We start from the raw sequence: 16,488 nt of genomic DNA, 5'->3' as shown, positions 1-16,488 counted from the left end.
GACAGAGGCTGTGGTGGCATTGTGTTCCCCAAAATAAATTTATCTGGGGTCAGAGAACAGACAGCCACTAGAACAAAGCCAAAAATGGTGGCTGGAAAATGGGAAGAGCAAGCCATAGCAGAAGCTAGGTAGTGGTGGTGCATGCCTTTAATCCCAGCACTTGGGAGGCAGAGCTAGGAGGATCTCTGTGTGTTCAAGGACACAGCCAGCATGGCGACACACGCCTTTAATCTCGATACCAACCATAGAAGACCTGGAGATCTGTACAGACAGGCAGTGACGAGGAGGTCATGTGGCTGGGTTTACAACCAATGAGAAAGCAGAACAGAAAGCCTATAAAAAGAAAAAAACACACAGAAGTAGCTCTCTTGCGGAGAGGAAAGACAGCAGAAGCAGTGAAGGGTAAGGTTTTCAGCTCTTGCTCTGACCTCATGGCTTTTAACTCTGCAATTGTTCTGTGTTTCTTATTTAACAAGATGGTTACATCTACAAGAGGCTGTGTGCTGCTGGAACTCTGGCTGGGAACTGTGGCCTACCTGCACCTTGGGAGGGCTGCTAAAGAATGGAAGGGGCCATGTTCTTACTATTAAGCGTTCGGATACTAAAAGTCCCCTGGCAGAACACATCAGATGTCACCCTGCCTACCAAAATCTACCTCCAACACCTTTAGAATAAGCACTTTTTGTTTTTCTTGTGAAGATAGAACCTCATTAGCCCAGGCTAGCCTCCTATGTTACCCAAGAATGACCTTGAATCTTTGATCTTTTTGACTCTACTTCCTGAGTGCTAGGATCCTCACACATCAAACAATGGAGTGTGCCTGGTTCCAAACAGGCACTTTCTATAGCAGGGCCCCTGGCCCCAAACACCCTCCTCATAGCCAAGCTCTGAACCTGTTTCCCCTTACCCTGCATTGAGTCTCACCCTAACACATTCAAGTGGATAACTGGATGTTGGAGAGGGAGCCAGTACCCTTTCTAGCTCTGGGACCAGCAACTGCTTTCATCCAGAATGGTCTCTAATCCCTCTCCTAGCAATGGCCCAGAAGATGGCTTAAAACCTCAATGTCCTCCTATAAGGAGCAGACCCGAGGGCAGGTCAGAGGTTTGGGCCATCAAGATGGCTTAGCCAGTGCAGGCATTGGTGCAAAAAGCCTGGTGTACACACTTAGGCACACATTATATATGTGTGCACATACACACAGAGAAAGAAAAAAAAAAGGGAGACGATAAATGAAATAAAAAATACCCAAGCACTCAGGCTCGAAGTCCACACTCAACAAATAGTATAGGGAGGTGAGAGCAATGGATGACAGACTCTACTGCATCTTGCTTTGTTAAATAATGTTTTGTCATAATTTTTGCTTCAGTGACTTCAGGGTAAAATAAAAATTCTAAACTCTGATATCAAGTTAAAAAGAAAAGAAGTCCCACGTTCAGTAGCAACCCAAGGACAAGTAAGTGATCCTAAGAGGTCAGGAAGGAGGAAGTGCCTCTTGAGATAAGTTCCAGGGTATGGATGGAAGTGCAGCCTGTTAGCCAAACTTGGTCCACAGTACCACTGTGTAAATAAAGTTTTATTGGAAAACAGCCGTGTTCATCTGTGTGTGTGTTATCCATAGTTGCCTTCTTACACATCCTCAGGATGCAGTAGCTGTGACAGCAAATGTATGGTCCAGACTTGAAGCTGTTGGTTATCTGGCTCTACAGGAAAACTGGAGATTCATAGGGAGATGTTCTGAGATTGGAGGTGGGGTGGGGCTGAGCCAGCTCTGCCTTCTCAAGCATCTAAGTCTCCCCTTCCCCAGTTGTCTCCCATGTCACCCCTGTGTGGGCAGGCATTCTCTCACCAGTGCCTGCCCATGATCTTCCACCAGAGTGAATCTGGACCCAGCATCTTCCTCTGATGCACTCTACAGGCTCCCCTGGCTCAGAGGAAGCCACAGCCTTACTCAGGTCCTTCTAGGACTTGAGTGCTCTAAGCCTGTTTTCCTCCAACGTCATCCCATGTATCTTCTGAAATTCTTTCTTCTCCCTATTCATCCTTGGCCTGCTTGACTCCCTATCCATTTGTGTGTGTGTGTGTGTGTGTGTGTGTGTGTGTGTGTGTGTGTGTGTTTGCACATCTGTTCAGGAAGGCACAGAAAGGCCAAGGGAGGAAACTGGGTGCCCTGTTCTATCACTCTCCACCTTATTCCTCTGAGACAGTCTCACTGAACCCCGCACTGGGATGCCAGCCAGCAAGTGCCACAGATCCTCCTGTCTCTGGCTCCTTGGCACGGGGTTACAGCAGGGAGGGATTTGTATGACTTGGGATGTTCAGGGCAGGCTTTGAGGATAAATGATATTTGAAGCAAGAGTTAAGGGTCATTTTAAGAGGTTGTCGAAGAGACACCTGGGGAAGAATACTCCAGGCAGAGGAGAGAGCATGCAAAGGTCCTGAGTCAGGCAGTGAGCAGATGTGTCTGGGGACACTGGGGACGTGGGAGGGGCTGCAGTAGCCAACAGCAGGGAATGAGGCTGTTGAGAGATGATGAGAGCCAGAGTGTGGCAGGCCTGTGTGCTGCCATCCAGATTTTCCTCAGAGAGACACAGGGACCAATTCAGTGTCAGAGCAGTGAAGGGCCTAGATCGTTCCCAAGTGATCAAAAGCCTACACCAATAGTTTCCCTTTTGTAACATCATGTTGAATTCAGCCACATTCTGGAGCCAGAAGTGGATGTCAGGTGTTGTCCCCAATCGCTCCCCACCTTAACTTTTGAGACAGGGTCTCTCATTGAACCCAGTCTGGCCACACTGGCTGGCCTCTGCGGTGCCGGTGTCGGGGCTGCAGACACTCATTGTTGAGTCTGTCTTTTTACGTGGTGCTGGAGACTGAACTCAGACCTTCACTCATGCAGCAAATGCTTTGCTGACTGAGCCGTCCCCTGGCCTCAGTCTGTTTTGCTGTAAATACCCCTCTCTTCTGTTACATCCTTGGAGGGCCCCCACTTCTGACTCATTCCCTGCTGCTTCCCTGATTACAACTTGCAATTATTTTCCAGAAACTCATTTTGTCTGCACACCTGGGCCAAATGCATTCAGATGTGGGCGTAATTGCTCCAGTAACCCCATCAAGCTCTGTCTGCAGCCCACTGCACGCCAACAGAGCAAAAGGGCTGTTTTGCAAACAGAAATTCAGGGCTAGTCCTCCCGATGCCCCACACCCTACAACAAGATTCGTACCGCTAAGTCACTCTGTGTAAATTCCATACCCACCACTGATCCCCAAATTGACATAAGCCAACTGCAGATAGGCAGCATGTTTGGAAGCTCGCCTCCTGCCTGCTTTATTCCTAATGTCTGGTGTGGCCTCCACCAGCCAGGGTGCAGAATGCATTGGTGTTGAGCAGGGGCTATCTAGTCCACACAGGAGGTATACCCCAGAGGTGTGAACTGACACACTGTGGCCCAATTACAGAGTAAGCAGAGGGTGTGTTGTCTTGGAAGAAGAGGAGGTAGTGGGCAAATTGGGCAATCCTCTAACTAAGAAAACAAACACCCCACCTCTCTACAGGGGGACATCATGCCGCAGAAAGTCAAAAGTTGTCTTTTCAAAGGTGTGCTGTGGCTAACAGAATGTGCTAGGACCCTCAGGGACAATGCTGTCCTGGTCAAACTCAGCTACACGGTCTTCAGACAGAGAAGGAAGGGTGCCAGGACATACCAGTGTCCCGGATGCTGTGTCAACAGCTAGGCCAAACTCCAATTTCCATCATCAGTGACCAGGGATGCTACAATCACCTGGGAAGCTCACAGCCCTCTCTTGGATTAGATAGGCTGCAGCCCACAAGAGGCATGGACTGTTTCAGCACCATGGCTGGACAATGCATCTGGATGCAGCACCTGCTTACCTTAGCGAGCTGTGTCTGTAGCTTGTTCTTCACATCTGTCTCCTCAGAGATACGAGCATTGAAGGCCAGGTTGGTGTTGGTGAATTGCCTCCACATCTGGTCCGACAAGGTCTCAAACAGGTGTTCTGCCTCCTCTCGAAGACGGATGGAGTTGGCCCGCATGTTCTGAGAGTGTCTGATGTTGTCATTGCTGAACTTGGCCCAAGTTTCAGGAACAGAGACCCTGCAAAAGTCCAAAGGCAAACTGAGGTCAGGTGGGGAACTGGGGAGCTGCTGCCAGGTCTTAGAGACCTCTGCATTGGGATCCTCAACCTTGGTGTGTGGTTCTTTGATGTCCTGTGCACCTGAGGGTAAACCTGACCTTTACTCTTACCCTTCCAGGAGCTCCCACACACAGCCTCAATTACCATAAATGTCCCTGAGGCCAGAGGAACATGCCTATTCCCTGTTGAGGACAGCTGTCCCAATCCATTCCTAGTTTTTTGTTGTTGTTGTTGTTTGTTTTTGTTTTTTGTTTTTGGTGTGTGTGTGTGTGTGTGTGTGTGTGTGTGTGTGTGTGTGTGTGTTTGGTTTTGATTTTTTTGAGACAGGGTTTCTCTGCGTAGCTTTGCACCTTTTCCTGGAACTCACTTGGTAGCCCAGGCTGGCCTCGAACTCAGAGATCTGCCTGGCTCTGCCTCCTGAGTGCTGGGATTAAAGGCATGCTCTGCTACCACCCGGCTCATCCCTCATTTTACAGCAGCACCAAATGGAGCCTGCAGGGGCTCCAGCATTTTCAATAAGGCTCTCAAGAGTGGATGGGATGGGTGGTCCTTCAAGGAGCTTTGCCCTCTCACCTCTACCAAAGACATAACCAGGCCTAGAAGCAGGCAGGAAGGCCCAGACTGGCCCAAGTGCTCCCAGTCCAACAACAAGTATGTGGCTGTGCCAATGACTAATCCATTCACTCAACACATATAGGGTTTAGTTGGTGGTTTTTTGTTTTGTTTATTGGTTTTTGTTTTGTTTGTTTGTTTTTGTTTTTTGTTTTGTTTATTTGTGTTGCTTTCTGGTTTTTGTTTTTCAGTACCAGGACATAGCCAGCAGCATCACACATGCTAGGCAAGCATTCTTCTGCTGAGCCACACCCCTGTCCTAAGCATTATGTTTTCAAAGTCCACCATGGGCCAAGCCTTATTTGAAGCACCAGCAATGAAGCCGTTAGTAAGAGTGATGGCATCCAGGGTCCTGGGGCCAGAGGAGGGAAAGGATGGTAAACTAAGCGGATATTCACACACTCAGGTGTGTGCCTGCAAGGACTTTAGAAGCAAGTAATGGTGAGACAGGACTACATTTCAGTCACTGAATTCAGCTGACACATGGAAACATCACATGAAAACTTTCAGAAATAAACAATTTATAAGTTGTATTTTATTTATCAACACCTTTTAATTACATTTATTTATTTATTTAGTGTGGGCGTGTGGAGCCAGAGGACAGTCTGCAGAAACTGATTCTCTCATTCCACAGTGTGGGTTCCGGGAATCAAACTAGGGTTCTCAGGCTAGCTGACGGGAGTCTCACCCCTGAGCCACTTCAATGGCCCCAATTCATCAGTTTTAAATGACTTTTACTATAACATATTGTTGTGATTATTCTATTTTATTAGTGGTTATTGTTAACCTTTGCCCCACAAGCTAATCCTTATCATATGTATGCATGAATGCATTGAAAAGCAGTTGTCTAGCCAGGTGTGGAGGGGCACAACTTTAATCTCAGTACTACTGAGGCAGAGTCAGGCAGATCTCTGTGAGTTCCAGGCCAGCCTGGTCTACAAAGCAAGTTCTAGGACAGCCAGAGCTGCATAGAGAAACCCTGTCTCGAAATGCCCTAGAATCCTGGGAGGCTGAGGTGGGAGAATTGTGACCAAAATAAAAAACCAAACAAGGACCTTGGTCTCCCCACATTCCCAGGCATGAGAATATAACCTATGAATCTTCAAGGGCTGGACTGGGAGACCCTGTCTTCACAAACCAAACAAACAACAAAACTCCCCGTGAGCATATACTAAGAGAATGTACTCCTGCTAAATGAGACAGAATCACTGTCACCAGCAGTAGATGCCATGTCCCTGCCTTCCCCTGGAGCAGGCAGCTGAGAGATCCTCAGGGAAAACAGCAGCCTCACCTCCCTCTCTCTGGAGGAAGTCATCACAGGCAGCTTGTCTCCTCATAGGCGGTACACCTCAGAATCAGGAGTGTACTTCCCTGGAGCCCACGTCCTCTAAAGGCAGAAGGGGGGCAGGCTTTGGTACAGAGGCAGGGTCATCACTGGACAATGTAGCACAAATCTTAAAAGATCTTATTAATAAAAAAAAAACAGGAGCCAGATATTGGGGTGAACGTTGAAAGGTCAGAGAAACAGAACAGGCCACAGCCACCTCACCTTACCAATTCCTCAGCTGATCCTGTTTCCTCAGACTGGAAGCCTCTGTGTCCTCATCTAAAATGAATCTCAGCTGAACTGCTGCTAAAAGCCTAGAAGCTTAACCAGCTCTAGTTCCTGGTCCTCATGCCTTATATACCTTTCTGCTTTCTGCCATCACTTCCTGGGATTAAAGGCATGGGTCATCATGCCTGGTTGTTTCCAGTGTGGCTTTGCACTCACAGAGATCTGGATGGATCTCTGCCTCCAGAATGCTAGGATTAAAGGTGTGAGTGCCATCATTTTCTGGCCTCTATGTCTATCTAGTGGCTGCTCTGTTCTCTGACCCCAGATAAGTTTATTAAGGTGTACAATATATTGAGGGACATAATATCACCACAGGACAACACCTAGACTTTGTGTCCAGTGTGGACTCAAAGCTCAGTTCTGCTAGTCACTGTGTGAGTTGAGGTCAGCTGCTCATCTCTCTGAGCACTGGTTTCATCAAATGGGGATAATTATGGCGCCTATGCTCAGGATGAAATCCCTATCACAACCAGACACACAGGAAGCACTTGTCAAGTGATTATTATTCATAAGATGTTGCATGCCAAGCTCTGGACACAAAGTCTAACATAGCAAATGTCATTATCACCACCATCACCATCATTACCACCATTACCACCCACCATCACCACCATCATCACCCACCATCACCACCATCACCACCATCACCACCATCACCATCATCACCACCATCACCACCATCACCACCATCACCATCATCACCACCATCACCACCATCACCACCAGCACTGTGGTTATCACCACCATCATCGTCATCATCATCTTTGTTAACCCAAGCTGCTGAGAACTAAACTGAACAGAGACACTAAAATCCAGTCAGTCACTGAACATCCTCTCTTTACTCTGCCTCAAACCTGGAAGACAGAGTCCTGAGTTTGAACATCTGGGGAGCAATTATTGGCCACAAAGAGCAGCTCAGAGAGTCCAGTTGGATGGAGTAAAGCAGCCTATCCCAGCAACGAGCAGCTTGGCAGCTGGGCTTAGGGGGAGGCATTTGCACAGGTGGAGGGACGTCCTCAGTCTCCCTGTAGAGACAGGCAGCTGTGGGTACAGGAGCAGAATCCCTGCCTCGCTATTCCAAGGCCTCAACCCTGTGGAAAGAGGAGCAAGTCCCAGGAAGTGACATGACCAGAAATCCCAAAAAGGTAGGATTTACCATGTGGCTAAATCCAGAAGATTGCTCTAGGCGTGGTCCACAGAGCCTACCCAGGGGCTTCTCCACTTCTCTCTTCCTCTCCCTTTGTTCTTTCATTCCAGAAATATCTATTGTATACATAGTGCCCAATACAATTCTATCTGCTAGAGATAAAAGGTAGATAGTGTGGAATAGACCCAAGGGAAACCCCACCCTGTACCCAGAGCTTCTCTCCCGACCCTCTTCTCAGACCCCAGCCTGTGGATAAGGAAAGCATGTATTATTCTGTCTGACCCTCCATGATATGGACATGCCCTCCAGAGTGTTACTCATGCAAGAGGCACCTGTGCTACTCATAGCTGCCAGGGTGAAAGAAATTATGATACACAGACGCATCCAATCAATGTACTGTCCAACACTAGGCTCTGTGTTCCCCACATCCTATAGAAGCAGCGTGTGTGTGTGTGTGTGTGTGTGTGTGTGTGTGTGTGTGTGTGTGTTGAGAACTAAAGTTGGGCTTCATACCTGCTAGGCAAGTTCTGAGACTTATCCCCAGCCCCCAAGAACCTGCTCTCTCCCAAAAATCCCAGTGCTGGTGGACACTTCTGTGTTGGCAGCTGGGCGGCCTAGTTTCAGGCCAGTCTATGATTGCTTGTCTCCAGATGAGGCAAAGCCTACAGGGACAGTCGGACTCGGCAAGGACCAAGGACTTGGGGACAGTACAGAGTACGCTGGGACCGGGCCGCTGGCATGCTCTCTTTTCTCTCGGAATGTTGCTGATTCTTTGGGCGGTGTTAGTGTCACTTTGTCAATCATGCATGGGACAGACGTGATCATTCCTGGAAACCCCATCTCTTCTCTGATATTTTCCCCTAAAATTCCTTGGGAGCTGATGCTTCTCAGGTTTCCTGTCTGAGGATGCCAGACCCCAAGAGCTGTTCTGATTCGGAGCTGATAGGAGGCAGATCACCCCTATTTCTGTAAATACGTTTTGAACGGGATTGATGTTCTTAAAAATGTGTGCCCATGTCAATCATCTTTAGTTTTGTAAAGAAAGGATGTACTTGGCCAAGCTCGCAAAATGGTAAGTGTTGTTTTTGGTTTAAAGATGTTTTGTTGGGAAAAACATATTTGACGTATTTGTTTTTGTCGGAGGTTAACACTGGAGGATGGGAAGAGCTTATTTGTTAGTGTGGAAAACCATGTTTGTTTTTGATGTATAAACAAAGATGGCTGGAGCTATTCAGGGCTGGCTACTTTGCTCTGAGGCCCCTTTTCTGTCTCAGGACCTGAACCCAGGCTGAGCACTACTGAATGGAATTCCTGCTCCTGTTGGTGACAGCCATTATGTTTTAGGCTTTGGTGCAAACTGCCATTGGAAGTATTCCCAGCATGGCCTACCACTGAGGCATTGGCCCTGGGATTCTCAGCTAAGCCAGTCACATGATTTGGATCTTGAGAAAGGTGGAACATGGATGGAAAGATGGCAATGTGGACATGTAGCCAGTGCCTCCCACCCAAGGCCACACAGCAGGTGGGTGCAGAGCCAGAGCTGTAGGGCAAGTGAGGCACAGACCAGTAGCTCTCACTCCCTGGCTTGACTCTGGTGCTGCCTACAGACTTCCAGTAAACTCTTAGCTTAACCTGCTGGCCAAACGAAGATCCAGCCCCTTGCAACAGAGGATCCCATTCAAATACTGCTTGACCAGCACACAACACCCTTTCTACACCTTGCCCTTTACTCCCATTGGACCTGGCCAAAGACAAGGAGAAAGAGCTGGGAACTTACGTTCCATCAAACTTCTCCATGCCATGGAAGAAGCTGATGCTGTCGGATGTGTTTCTGAGATTGAAGCACCTCTCGTCAATACACTGGGCTGAGCTCTTGTCCTCGATGTCCCGCTCTAGGGCATGTTGAGCATCTCGGTTATCCCTGTAGGAGAAGCAATGTGTGGTCACAGCACCCTCCACCCACAGGCATCGCCACGCATCAGGTAGAGACAAAGCCCACGCTGCAAGCCCAGACTCCCAGGAAAGTGCTCTGTGCACACCCAGAGGTTGCTCAGCTCTGTTTCCACTTGGTGTCAACATCTGCTACTCAGCCACTAGGGCTTGCTCCTGGACAAACACATCTGTTGTCTCTTAAACAGATGTGAGCCAGGCCAACAAGATGGCTCAGGAGCTGCCACTCAAGCATGATGGCCCGAGTTTGACCCCTGAAGTCACAATGGAAGTAGAGATTTGACTCCTGAAAGTTGTTCTCTGATGTCCAAATGGCGTGTAACACACATACACACGCACACACACACACACACACACACACACACACACACGAATAAAATACAAATTTAAAAAAAGGCTGAGTGGTCAATACCTCAGGCTCTGAGTGATGGGGCATCTCAGTTGCATCCACTCAACCAGTCACAGAGAATCTGTAGGTTCCTGGCATGACTTTGTTTTGGCAGTAAAGAACACTGACCAGAGGATGAGTTCAGTTCCCAGCACCCACATGGCAGCTCACAAGCATCTGTAGCTCGAGTTCCATTGGATCTGATGCCATCTTCTGGCCTCTGCAGACACCAGGCACACACCCAGTACATATATGTACACGCAGGCAAACACTCATATACACGAAATAAAAATAAGTCTTTAAAAAAAAAATCTCTGTAGCCAGGCAGTGATGGCACACGCCTTTAATCCCAGCACTCAGGAGGCAGAGGCAGGCAGATCTTTGTGAGTTCGAGTCCAGCCTGATCTACAGAGCGACATTCAGGAAAGGCACAAAGCTACACAGAGAAACCCTGTCTCAAAAAACAAAACCAAAAACAAACAAACAAAAAACCCCAAAAAAACCAACTCTGTATTCATAAGAACAGATTTAGAAGATACCAAACCATGTTTAGACCAAGTCTGTATAGAGTCACTTCTATCACAAATGCATTGCTGTGGAACGAAAGGTGGTTCTGAACACAAGAGTTAAAATGTAGAGAAAGATACTCACTGCCTTCAAGTCGCTCAATTTATATAACTATATACAGCAAAAATAAACATGATGAGCATGGTAAGGGGAACTGTGGGGCCTTTAAAAAGGCAGGAAGTGAAATAGTGCAGGGAGGGAGTCATCAAAGCAGGTAGAGAGAGTCAATATGGAGGACTTCCCACGTCTGAGTCCATGTCTGAGCTAGGTACTTGTATCAAGTAGGAAAAGGCACTATGGACGAAGCTGCAGAGGTGATTTAGAATTTCAAACTAACACAAAAGCAGAGAAATAACCAGGTTTTCCAGGGTCAGGGACCAGCTCAGAGTCAGGGGCTGGATGGAGTGGGGATCTGGGTGGAGGGAGGTGCTGGGTGGAGGGAGGGGTCTCTGGGTGGAGGGGGTCCGGGTGGAGGGGGGTCCGGGTGGAGGGAGGGGTCTCTGGGTGGAGGGGTCTCTGGGTGGAGGGGTCTCTGGGTGGAGGGAGGGTCTGGGTGGAGGGAGGGGTCTCTGGGTGGAGGGAGGGTCTGGGTGGAGGGGGTCCGGGTGGAGGGAGGACTCCGGGTGGAGGGAGGACTCCGGGTGGAGGGAGGGTCCGGGTGGAGGGAGGGTCCGGGTGGAGGGAGGGTCCGGGTGGAGGGAGGGGTCCGGGTGGAGGGGGTCCGGGTGGAGGGAGGTGATGCGTGGGTCAGAGACAGGGTCAGGTGAAGAGGAGACAAGGAGTGGAGAGGGACTTGAGCCTGGATTGTTGGAATCAGAGCTAAGAAGCTTGGCCAGAACCACGGTTTCCAGGCTCCAAACCGCGGGCAATGGCAATCACTTTCACATTTCTCATCAAATACCAAGTACCTGCTCCTTTATTTACTATTTTCCACCTTTTCAAATGATGTCTAAAGTAAGAGTGAATGCATTTTGAAAGGGAAATTCAGATTCTGGTCTTCAAAGGAAAAGAGTAACTCTTGGCTATTAATAGGTTGTTTCAGACCTAAATATACCAAGTAGACACTAATTCCTAGCTTGCATCTAAGAAGCCTCTAAGCCTGAATCTCTCCCTGTGTTCTCTGTTGAGTGAAGGTGAGTTCTTGCTGATTGCTCGCAGGCAGGGTCAGATCACTTGTCTTGGTAAGGCAATGACTTGACTTGTCTTCAGTCAGAGACCAGCTAAGGATGGAGGCCCCAGCCTCTCTGTCTCCTCCCTTCCTTCCTTCCTTCTCCCCTGGGTGTCAGCTTCTCTCCCTTCCTTCCTCCCCTCCCCTTCCCTTGTGGATATGGTTGCTGTTGGGTGGGAGTGGGGGCTCTAGTGACTCAGAAGGAAGAAAATGGAAGTCTCCAATAGTGGGTGCTCACCCGTGAGGACACACAAGAAATCCTGTCAGGACACCCCACCAGGACCCACCCTGAGGCCTTCCACACTGAGCAGGATAGTGAAGTAGAGCTCTGTCTCAGCCGATGCACTGGGGTGTAGGTCAGCGCACTGGGGTCAGCGGAAGCTCAGAGAGCAGCTGGCAGTCTGCTTGGTACTGATGAGGCCCGTTTGCCCTTTCTGTCACACCCTCACCCTGCTGTCAACCCACCAGGAAGAACCCAAGCTTGCCTCCCCGCAATCAAGAGGAACCTTTTCTATTCTTTTGAGGTGCCTATACTATGAGAAAACCCCTCTTCCTGGAAGCAAATCTCAGTCCTGGCCCGGAAAAACCACAAGCCCTCATCTGTGGCCACCTGAGCGGGTCAGCCTTGGAGTCTCCTAGCAAGCTAGGTCTGAGTACTCCCCAACTACAGGCCACCCTGCTGGCCGTATCAAGAAGGGCAGCCCCAACTGTGCCCTTTGTGACAAGAACAAGCAAAGAAGAAAAACCAGCAGAACGGCGTGCCCCGGGACAAGGAAGGGTAAATGCTAAGCCCCAGCGCTACTGGGAGAAGCTGTCTCATGGGAGCCTAGGGGCCCAGGGGCTTAGCTAGGGGGCCCAAGCCCAGCAAAGCACAAACCTCCCTTTAATTACGCGAGGGGCCCCAGCTTGGCATGATACCAGTTTACATCATGGTCTAGGAACAAAAGCCGGTGCCTTTTGAAGACTCCCTGCTCAAGCGTCCACCAGCACCCTTCTGGAGACGTCCCAGTCCCTTGCCTTATTGCCTAATATCACCACATGCTGCTCCTCCCAATTTCAGACCTCACCTGGGGAAGCCATAAAAGCTGGGTGTCGGGAGGCTGGTGCCTTCTGTCGGGGCCAACAGCAGCTGGGGATGAGCTAGCTCCAGAGAGCAGACGAGCATCCCTCGATGGACTGGTCCAGTGACAGAAGCACTGGCAAATGGGCATGCACCCTCACCCTCCCCACCCCACAGAGCTGGTGTTAAACATCTAACAGCACACCAGGAACCTCAAGAGCTGCTCAGAGACAAGTGGATCCATCTGGCTGTTCCCCCAGAAACCTGGTGAACCCACAAACAATCCTGAAGGAGAAAGGCTTCCTTACCGCATCTGGAAATCGATTCGTTTAGCTAATTTTCTCATCTGATCTTGGCAACATTTTAGTAAATCCACTTCCTGAAATGAAAAAAAAAATGTCAGAAAGAGCTGACATTGTTGGAAATTCACTGGTCAGAGCCCTCGTGCAGGAGCCCCATGCCAGGAAATACCCGAGCAGGGATCCCAGGACCACTGGAGCAAAGAGTGGATGATAGAGGCCTTGAACTCAAGATCCTCCTGCCTCGGTCTGCCTAGTGCCTTCTTATTTCCCCCTCTTCTCCTCTCCTCCCTTCTTCTCCCATTCCCTTCCTTCCTTCCTTCCTTTCCTTCTTTCCTTCCTCCCCTCCACTCTCTTTTCTCTCCCTCGCACTCTCCTCTCTCATGAGCAGGCAGGCAATTCTACCACTGAGTTATCTCATCCCCTCTTCTTATTTTGAAACAGGAGCTCACTGATTTGCCCAGACTAGCCTTGAACTCATTTTATAGCCCATGCAGGCCTTGGCTTAGTGATCCTCCAGCCTCAACCCCCTGAGTACCTGGCATTACTGGCATGTGACACTATATCTGGCTTCTTTTCTTTTTATATACTTAAAAATTAAGATAAAATTTAGCAGCCAACTATGTGTAGAATGCTCACAGATAATTTTTTCATTAATTAAACCATGCCCCTGAAGTGGTATACATACACAGTGTGTGTAGTGTGTGCTTACTATCACGAGTGTGGTTTGCCAAGCACGTATGAAGCCTTCAGCTGGATTCTCAGCACTGTATAAACTGGATATGATAGTTTATGTCTGTAATCCCAGCAATCAGAAGGTAGAAAGAAGCAGGAGGATCAGGGGTTCAAGGTCATCCTCAGCTACATAGTGAACTTGAGGATAGCCTGGGATACATGAGACTCTGCATAAATGAGCAAAAATAAATATACATGGGCCTTTACTTTTATTATCATGGTGCCATCCATATGGTCATTTTGAAAATAAAAAGATTGAGATCAAATAATCCCATTCCATTCCCATTTCCACTTCTTCCCTTTCCTACATGAGGACATCAGTGCCCCACAGTGTTCTCTGAGCTCTAACTCCATGGGGCATCATATGTGACTTCTACTCCAGACAGGCCACTCAGCCTTCTGACCAGCCCGCTGTCCTCTCACCCACTCCCAGAGGGTACTTTACCCGAATAAGGTTTTTCTCCACGCTGTCATGGACCAGGTCAATCCCAATCCTTTTCTCCCGATTGTACAGACACTCCAGGGCCACCTATTGGAACAATGGGAAAGACTGTGTCCTGTGGAGGCCTAGGCAGAAGCTGAGTGTAGGCGAGTGAGAACTTGTACCTCATCTGCTCTGTTCTGTTCGGTACCTGGGTGTTCCATGGAGCCTCATTACTGTGCTTTTGTGCCAGGGCCACTGCAAGCCCATGTGTTCAAATCAGGACAAGGATGTGTCCCAGGAAGCAGTATAATTGGGAGAGAGCCTGTGATGGTTCACCTTGAACTCACCTTGATAGGGCTAAGAAACAACTAAAAATCAGGTGTGGTGTACATGCCTTTGATCCCAATACTTGGAGGCAGAGGGAGGTGGATTTCTTTGAGTTCCAGGCCAGCCATACATAGTGTATTCTAGAACAGTCAGAACTACATAGTGAGACCCTGTCTCAAAAGAAAAGAAAATAAGCAAAGAAAGGTGGATGGATGGATGGATGGCCCCTTGTTCCATTACATCTTCACCAACTTTCTACTTTTGATGGTTGCCTTCACTAAGGTGTGCTGTTCTGACACTTGCTCTTTAGTCTAGGCTAGACTCAAAACTCAAGAGATCCATCAGCCTCTGCCTTCCCAGTGCTGGGACTAAAGGTGTGCCCTATGACACTCTAACTTTTCTTTGATTCCTTTTCACAAATTGGAAGCTTAGCTGGGTGAGATCTTGCCCTGAGGTCACCACTCCCTTTATTCCGTTCTTAATCTGTTTATCTCCTGGATCATAGAATTTAGCTCCATTCCACTTCCTGGTGCTCCTTTTCTCCTCAAATTTTACATTTTCTTGTTCCTTTTCATTATAAATCTGTATAAGAGTAATAACCATATGACAGAGTCTGTACTAGGCTATTTTGAGATTTCCTCTGTCAAAGCAATTAATTCAAATCTCTTCACTTTCACCTCAGGCAGACTCTTTGAACAAGGGCAAAAAGCAGCCACTTTACCAAAATAGCACAAGCTCCATCTCTAGGCAACATACTAAAATTCTCCTCTAAAATTTCTTGAGCCAGCCCTCCACAGTTCATCAGATCACACTCAGCACCGCTGCCTTCCATGCTCCTGCTAGTATGGCCCATTAAGTAGCACTTAAAGCTTCCACTGCTTTCCAAGCCCAAACTCCCAAAGTCCAAATTCCTCCAAACAAAACATGGTCAGGCCTATCCTAGCAGTACCCCAGTCCCTAGTACCAACTTCTGTCTGACTTAGTTAGGGTTTCTATTGCTGTGAAGAGACACCATCACCACAGCAACTCTTAAAGGAAAACATTTAATTGAGGTAGCAGCTTATAGTTTCAGAGGTTTAGTCCATTATCATCATGGAGGGACATGGTGGCTGGGAGAATGGTGGCAAGAAGGCAGGCATGGTATTGGAGAGGTAGCTGAAAGTTCTACATCTTTCACAGGCACCAAGAAGTGAACTCAGACACTGGGTGGAATCTTGAACATATATGAGACCTCAAAGCCCACCTCCACAGTGACATACTTCCTCCAAAAAGGTCACACTGCCTAATAGTGCCACTCCCTTTGGGGCCTATTTTCTTTCAAACCACCCCAATGAGTATATCTCACAGGCCCTGGTCTCTTCCTATGTTTTTTCCTTGGCTTCCTGTCTGCCAGGAAGTGAACAGCCTCTGCCACACATTCCCACTGCCAGGGTATTTGGACCAGGTACATAAGGGCTAATCAATCATGGTTACAACTCTCTGACACTGTGAGCTGTTATTGACGGGTATTTGAAGACAAGGGTAACACCACTTCCTACAATCTCTGTAAGTTGTCCCTAAGCTTTCCCAAGCTATGTTAATAAGTAAAGCTAAGCTATCATTGTGACATGATGTGTCAGCTGCTGGCCTCCTATTTCTTGGTAGTCTATTTATTGGCTTCAAATTCAGGCTTAGCCACTTCTTACTGTATGCACTTGAACATGCTGGGTTACCTCTCAGACCCTCTGTGTACATGGGCTCAGGGTTGGTGCATTATCTCACCAATCAGGTTTGTTAGCAGATTATGTTCACCAGCAAGTGTGAAGACTTCATGTACAACCCTGTCTGTGATGGATTGTCTTCACTGTCAGCTCTGTCCGGGTGTGGATGTCAGCTCCTGAGCTGGGGTCTCAGACTGAATAAAAGGAGAAGCAATCTAAGCACTAGTAATCATCTCTCTCTGCTTCCTGGCTGCAAACATGGTATGACCCATTGCCTCACACTCCTCTACCATGCCCTCCCCACCATGATGGGGACTATTCCTTCAAGCTGTGAGCCAAAA

General features: G+C 48.4%; 1 protein-coding gene across 1 annotated transcript in view; it reads right to left on the bottom strand.

Annotated features, from left to right (window-relative positions):
* The window catches only part of Tekt5 (tektin 5), a 59,210-nt gene that overhangs the window by 19,730 nt on the left and 22,992 nt on the right, over positions 1–16,488 (bottom strand). The window contains exons 2-5 of the mRNA XM_036197586.1: positions 14,142–14,225; positions 12,971–13,041; positions 9,307–9,450; positions 3,893–4,115 (exon numbers count right to left, since the gene is read on the bottom strand). Of these exons, the coding sequence (XP_036053479.1) occupies positions 3,893–4,115; positions 9,307–9,450; positions 12,971–13,041; positions 14,142–14,225 (522 nt within the window). The remainder of the gene's footprint in view (positions 1–3,892; positions 4,116–9,306; positions 9,451–12,970; positions 13,042–14,141; positions 14,226–16,488) is intronic.

Source organism: Onychomys torridus, chromosome 8 (genome assembly GCF_903995425.1).
Source record: "Onychomys torridus chromosome 8, mOncTor1.1, whole genome shotgun sequence".
Lineage (NCBI taxonomy): Eukaryota > Metazoa > Chordata > Mammalia > Rodentia > Cricetidae > Onychomys > Onychomys torridus.
The sequence above is the reverse complement of the archived record's forward strand: the minus strand, read 5'-3'. Positions and strand labels throughout refer to the sequence as shown.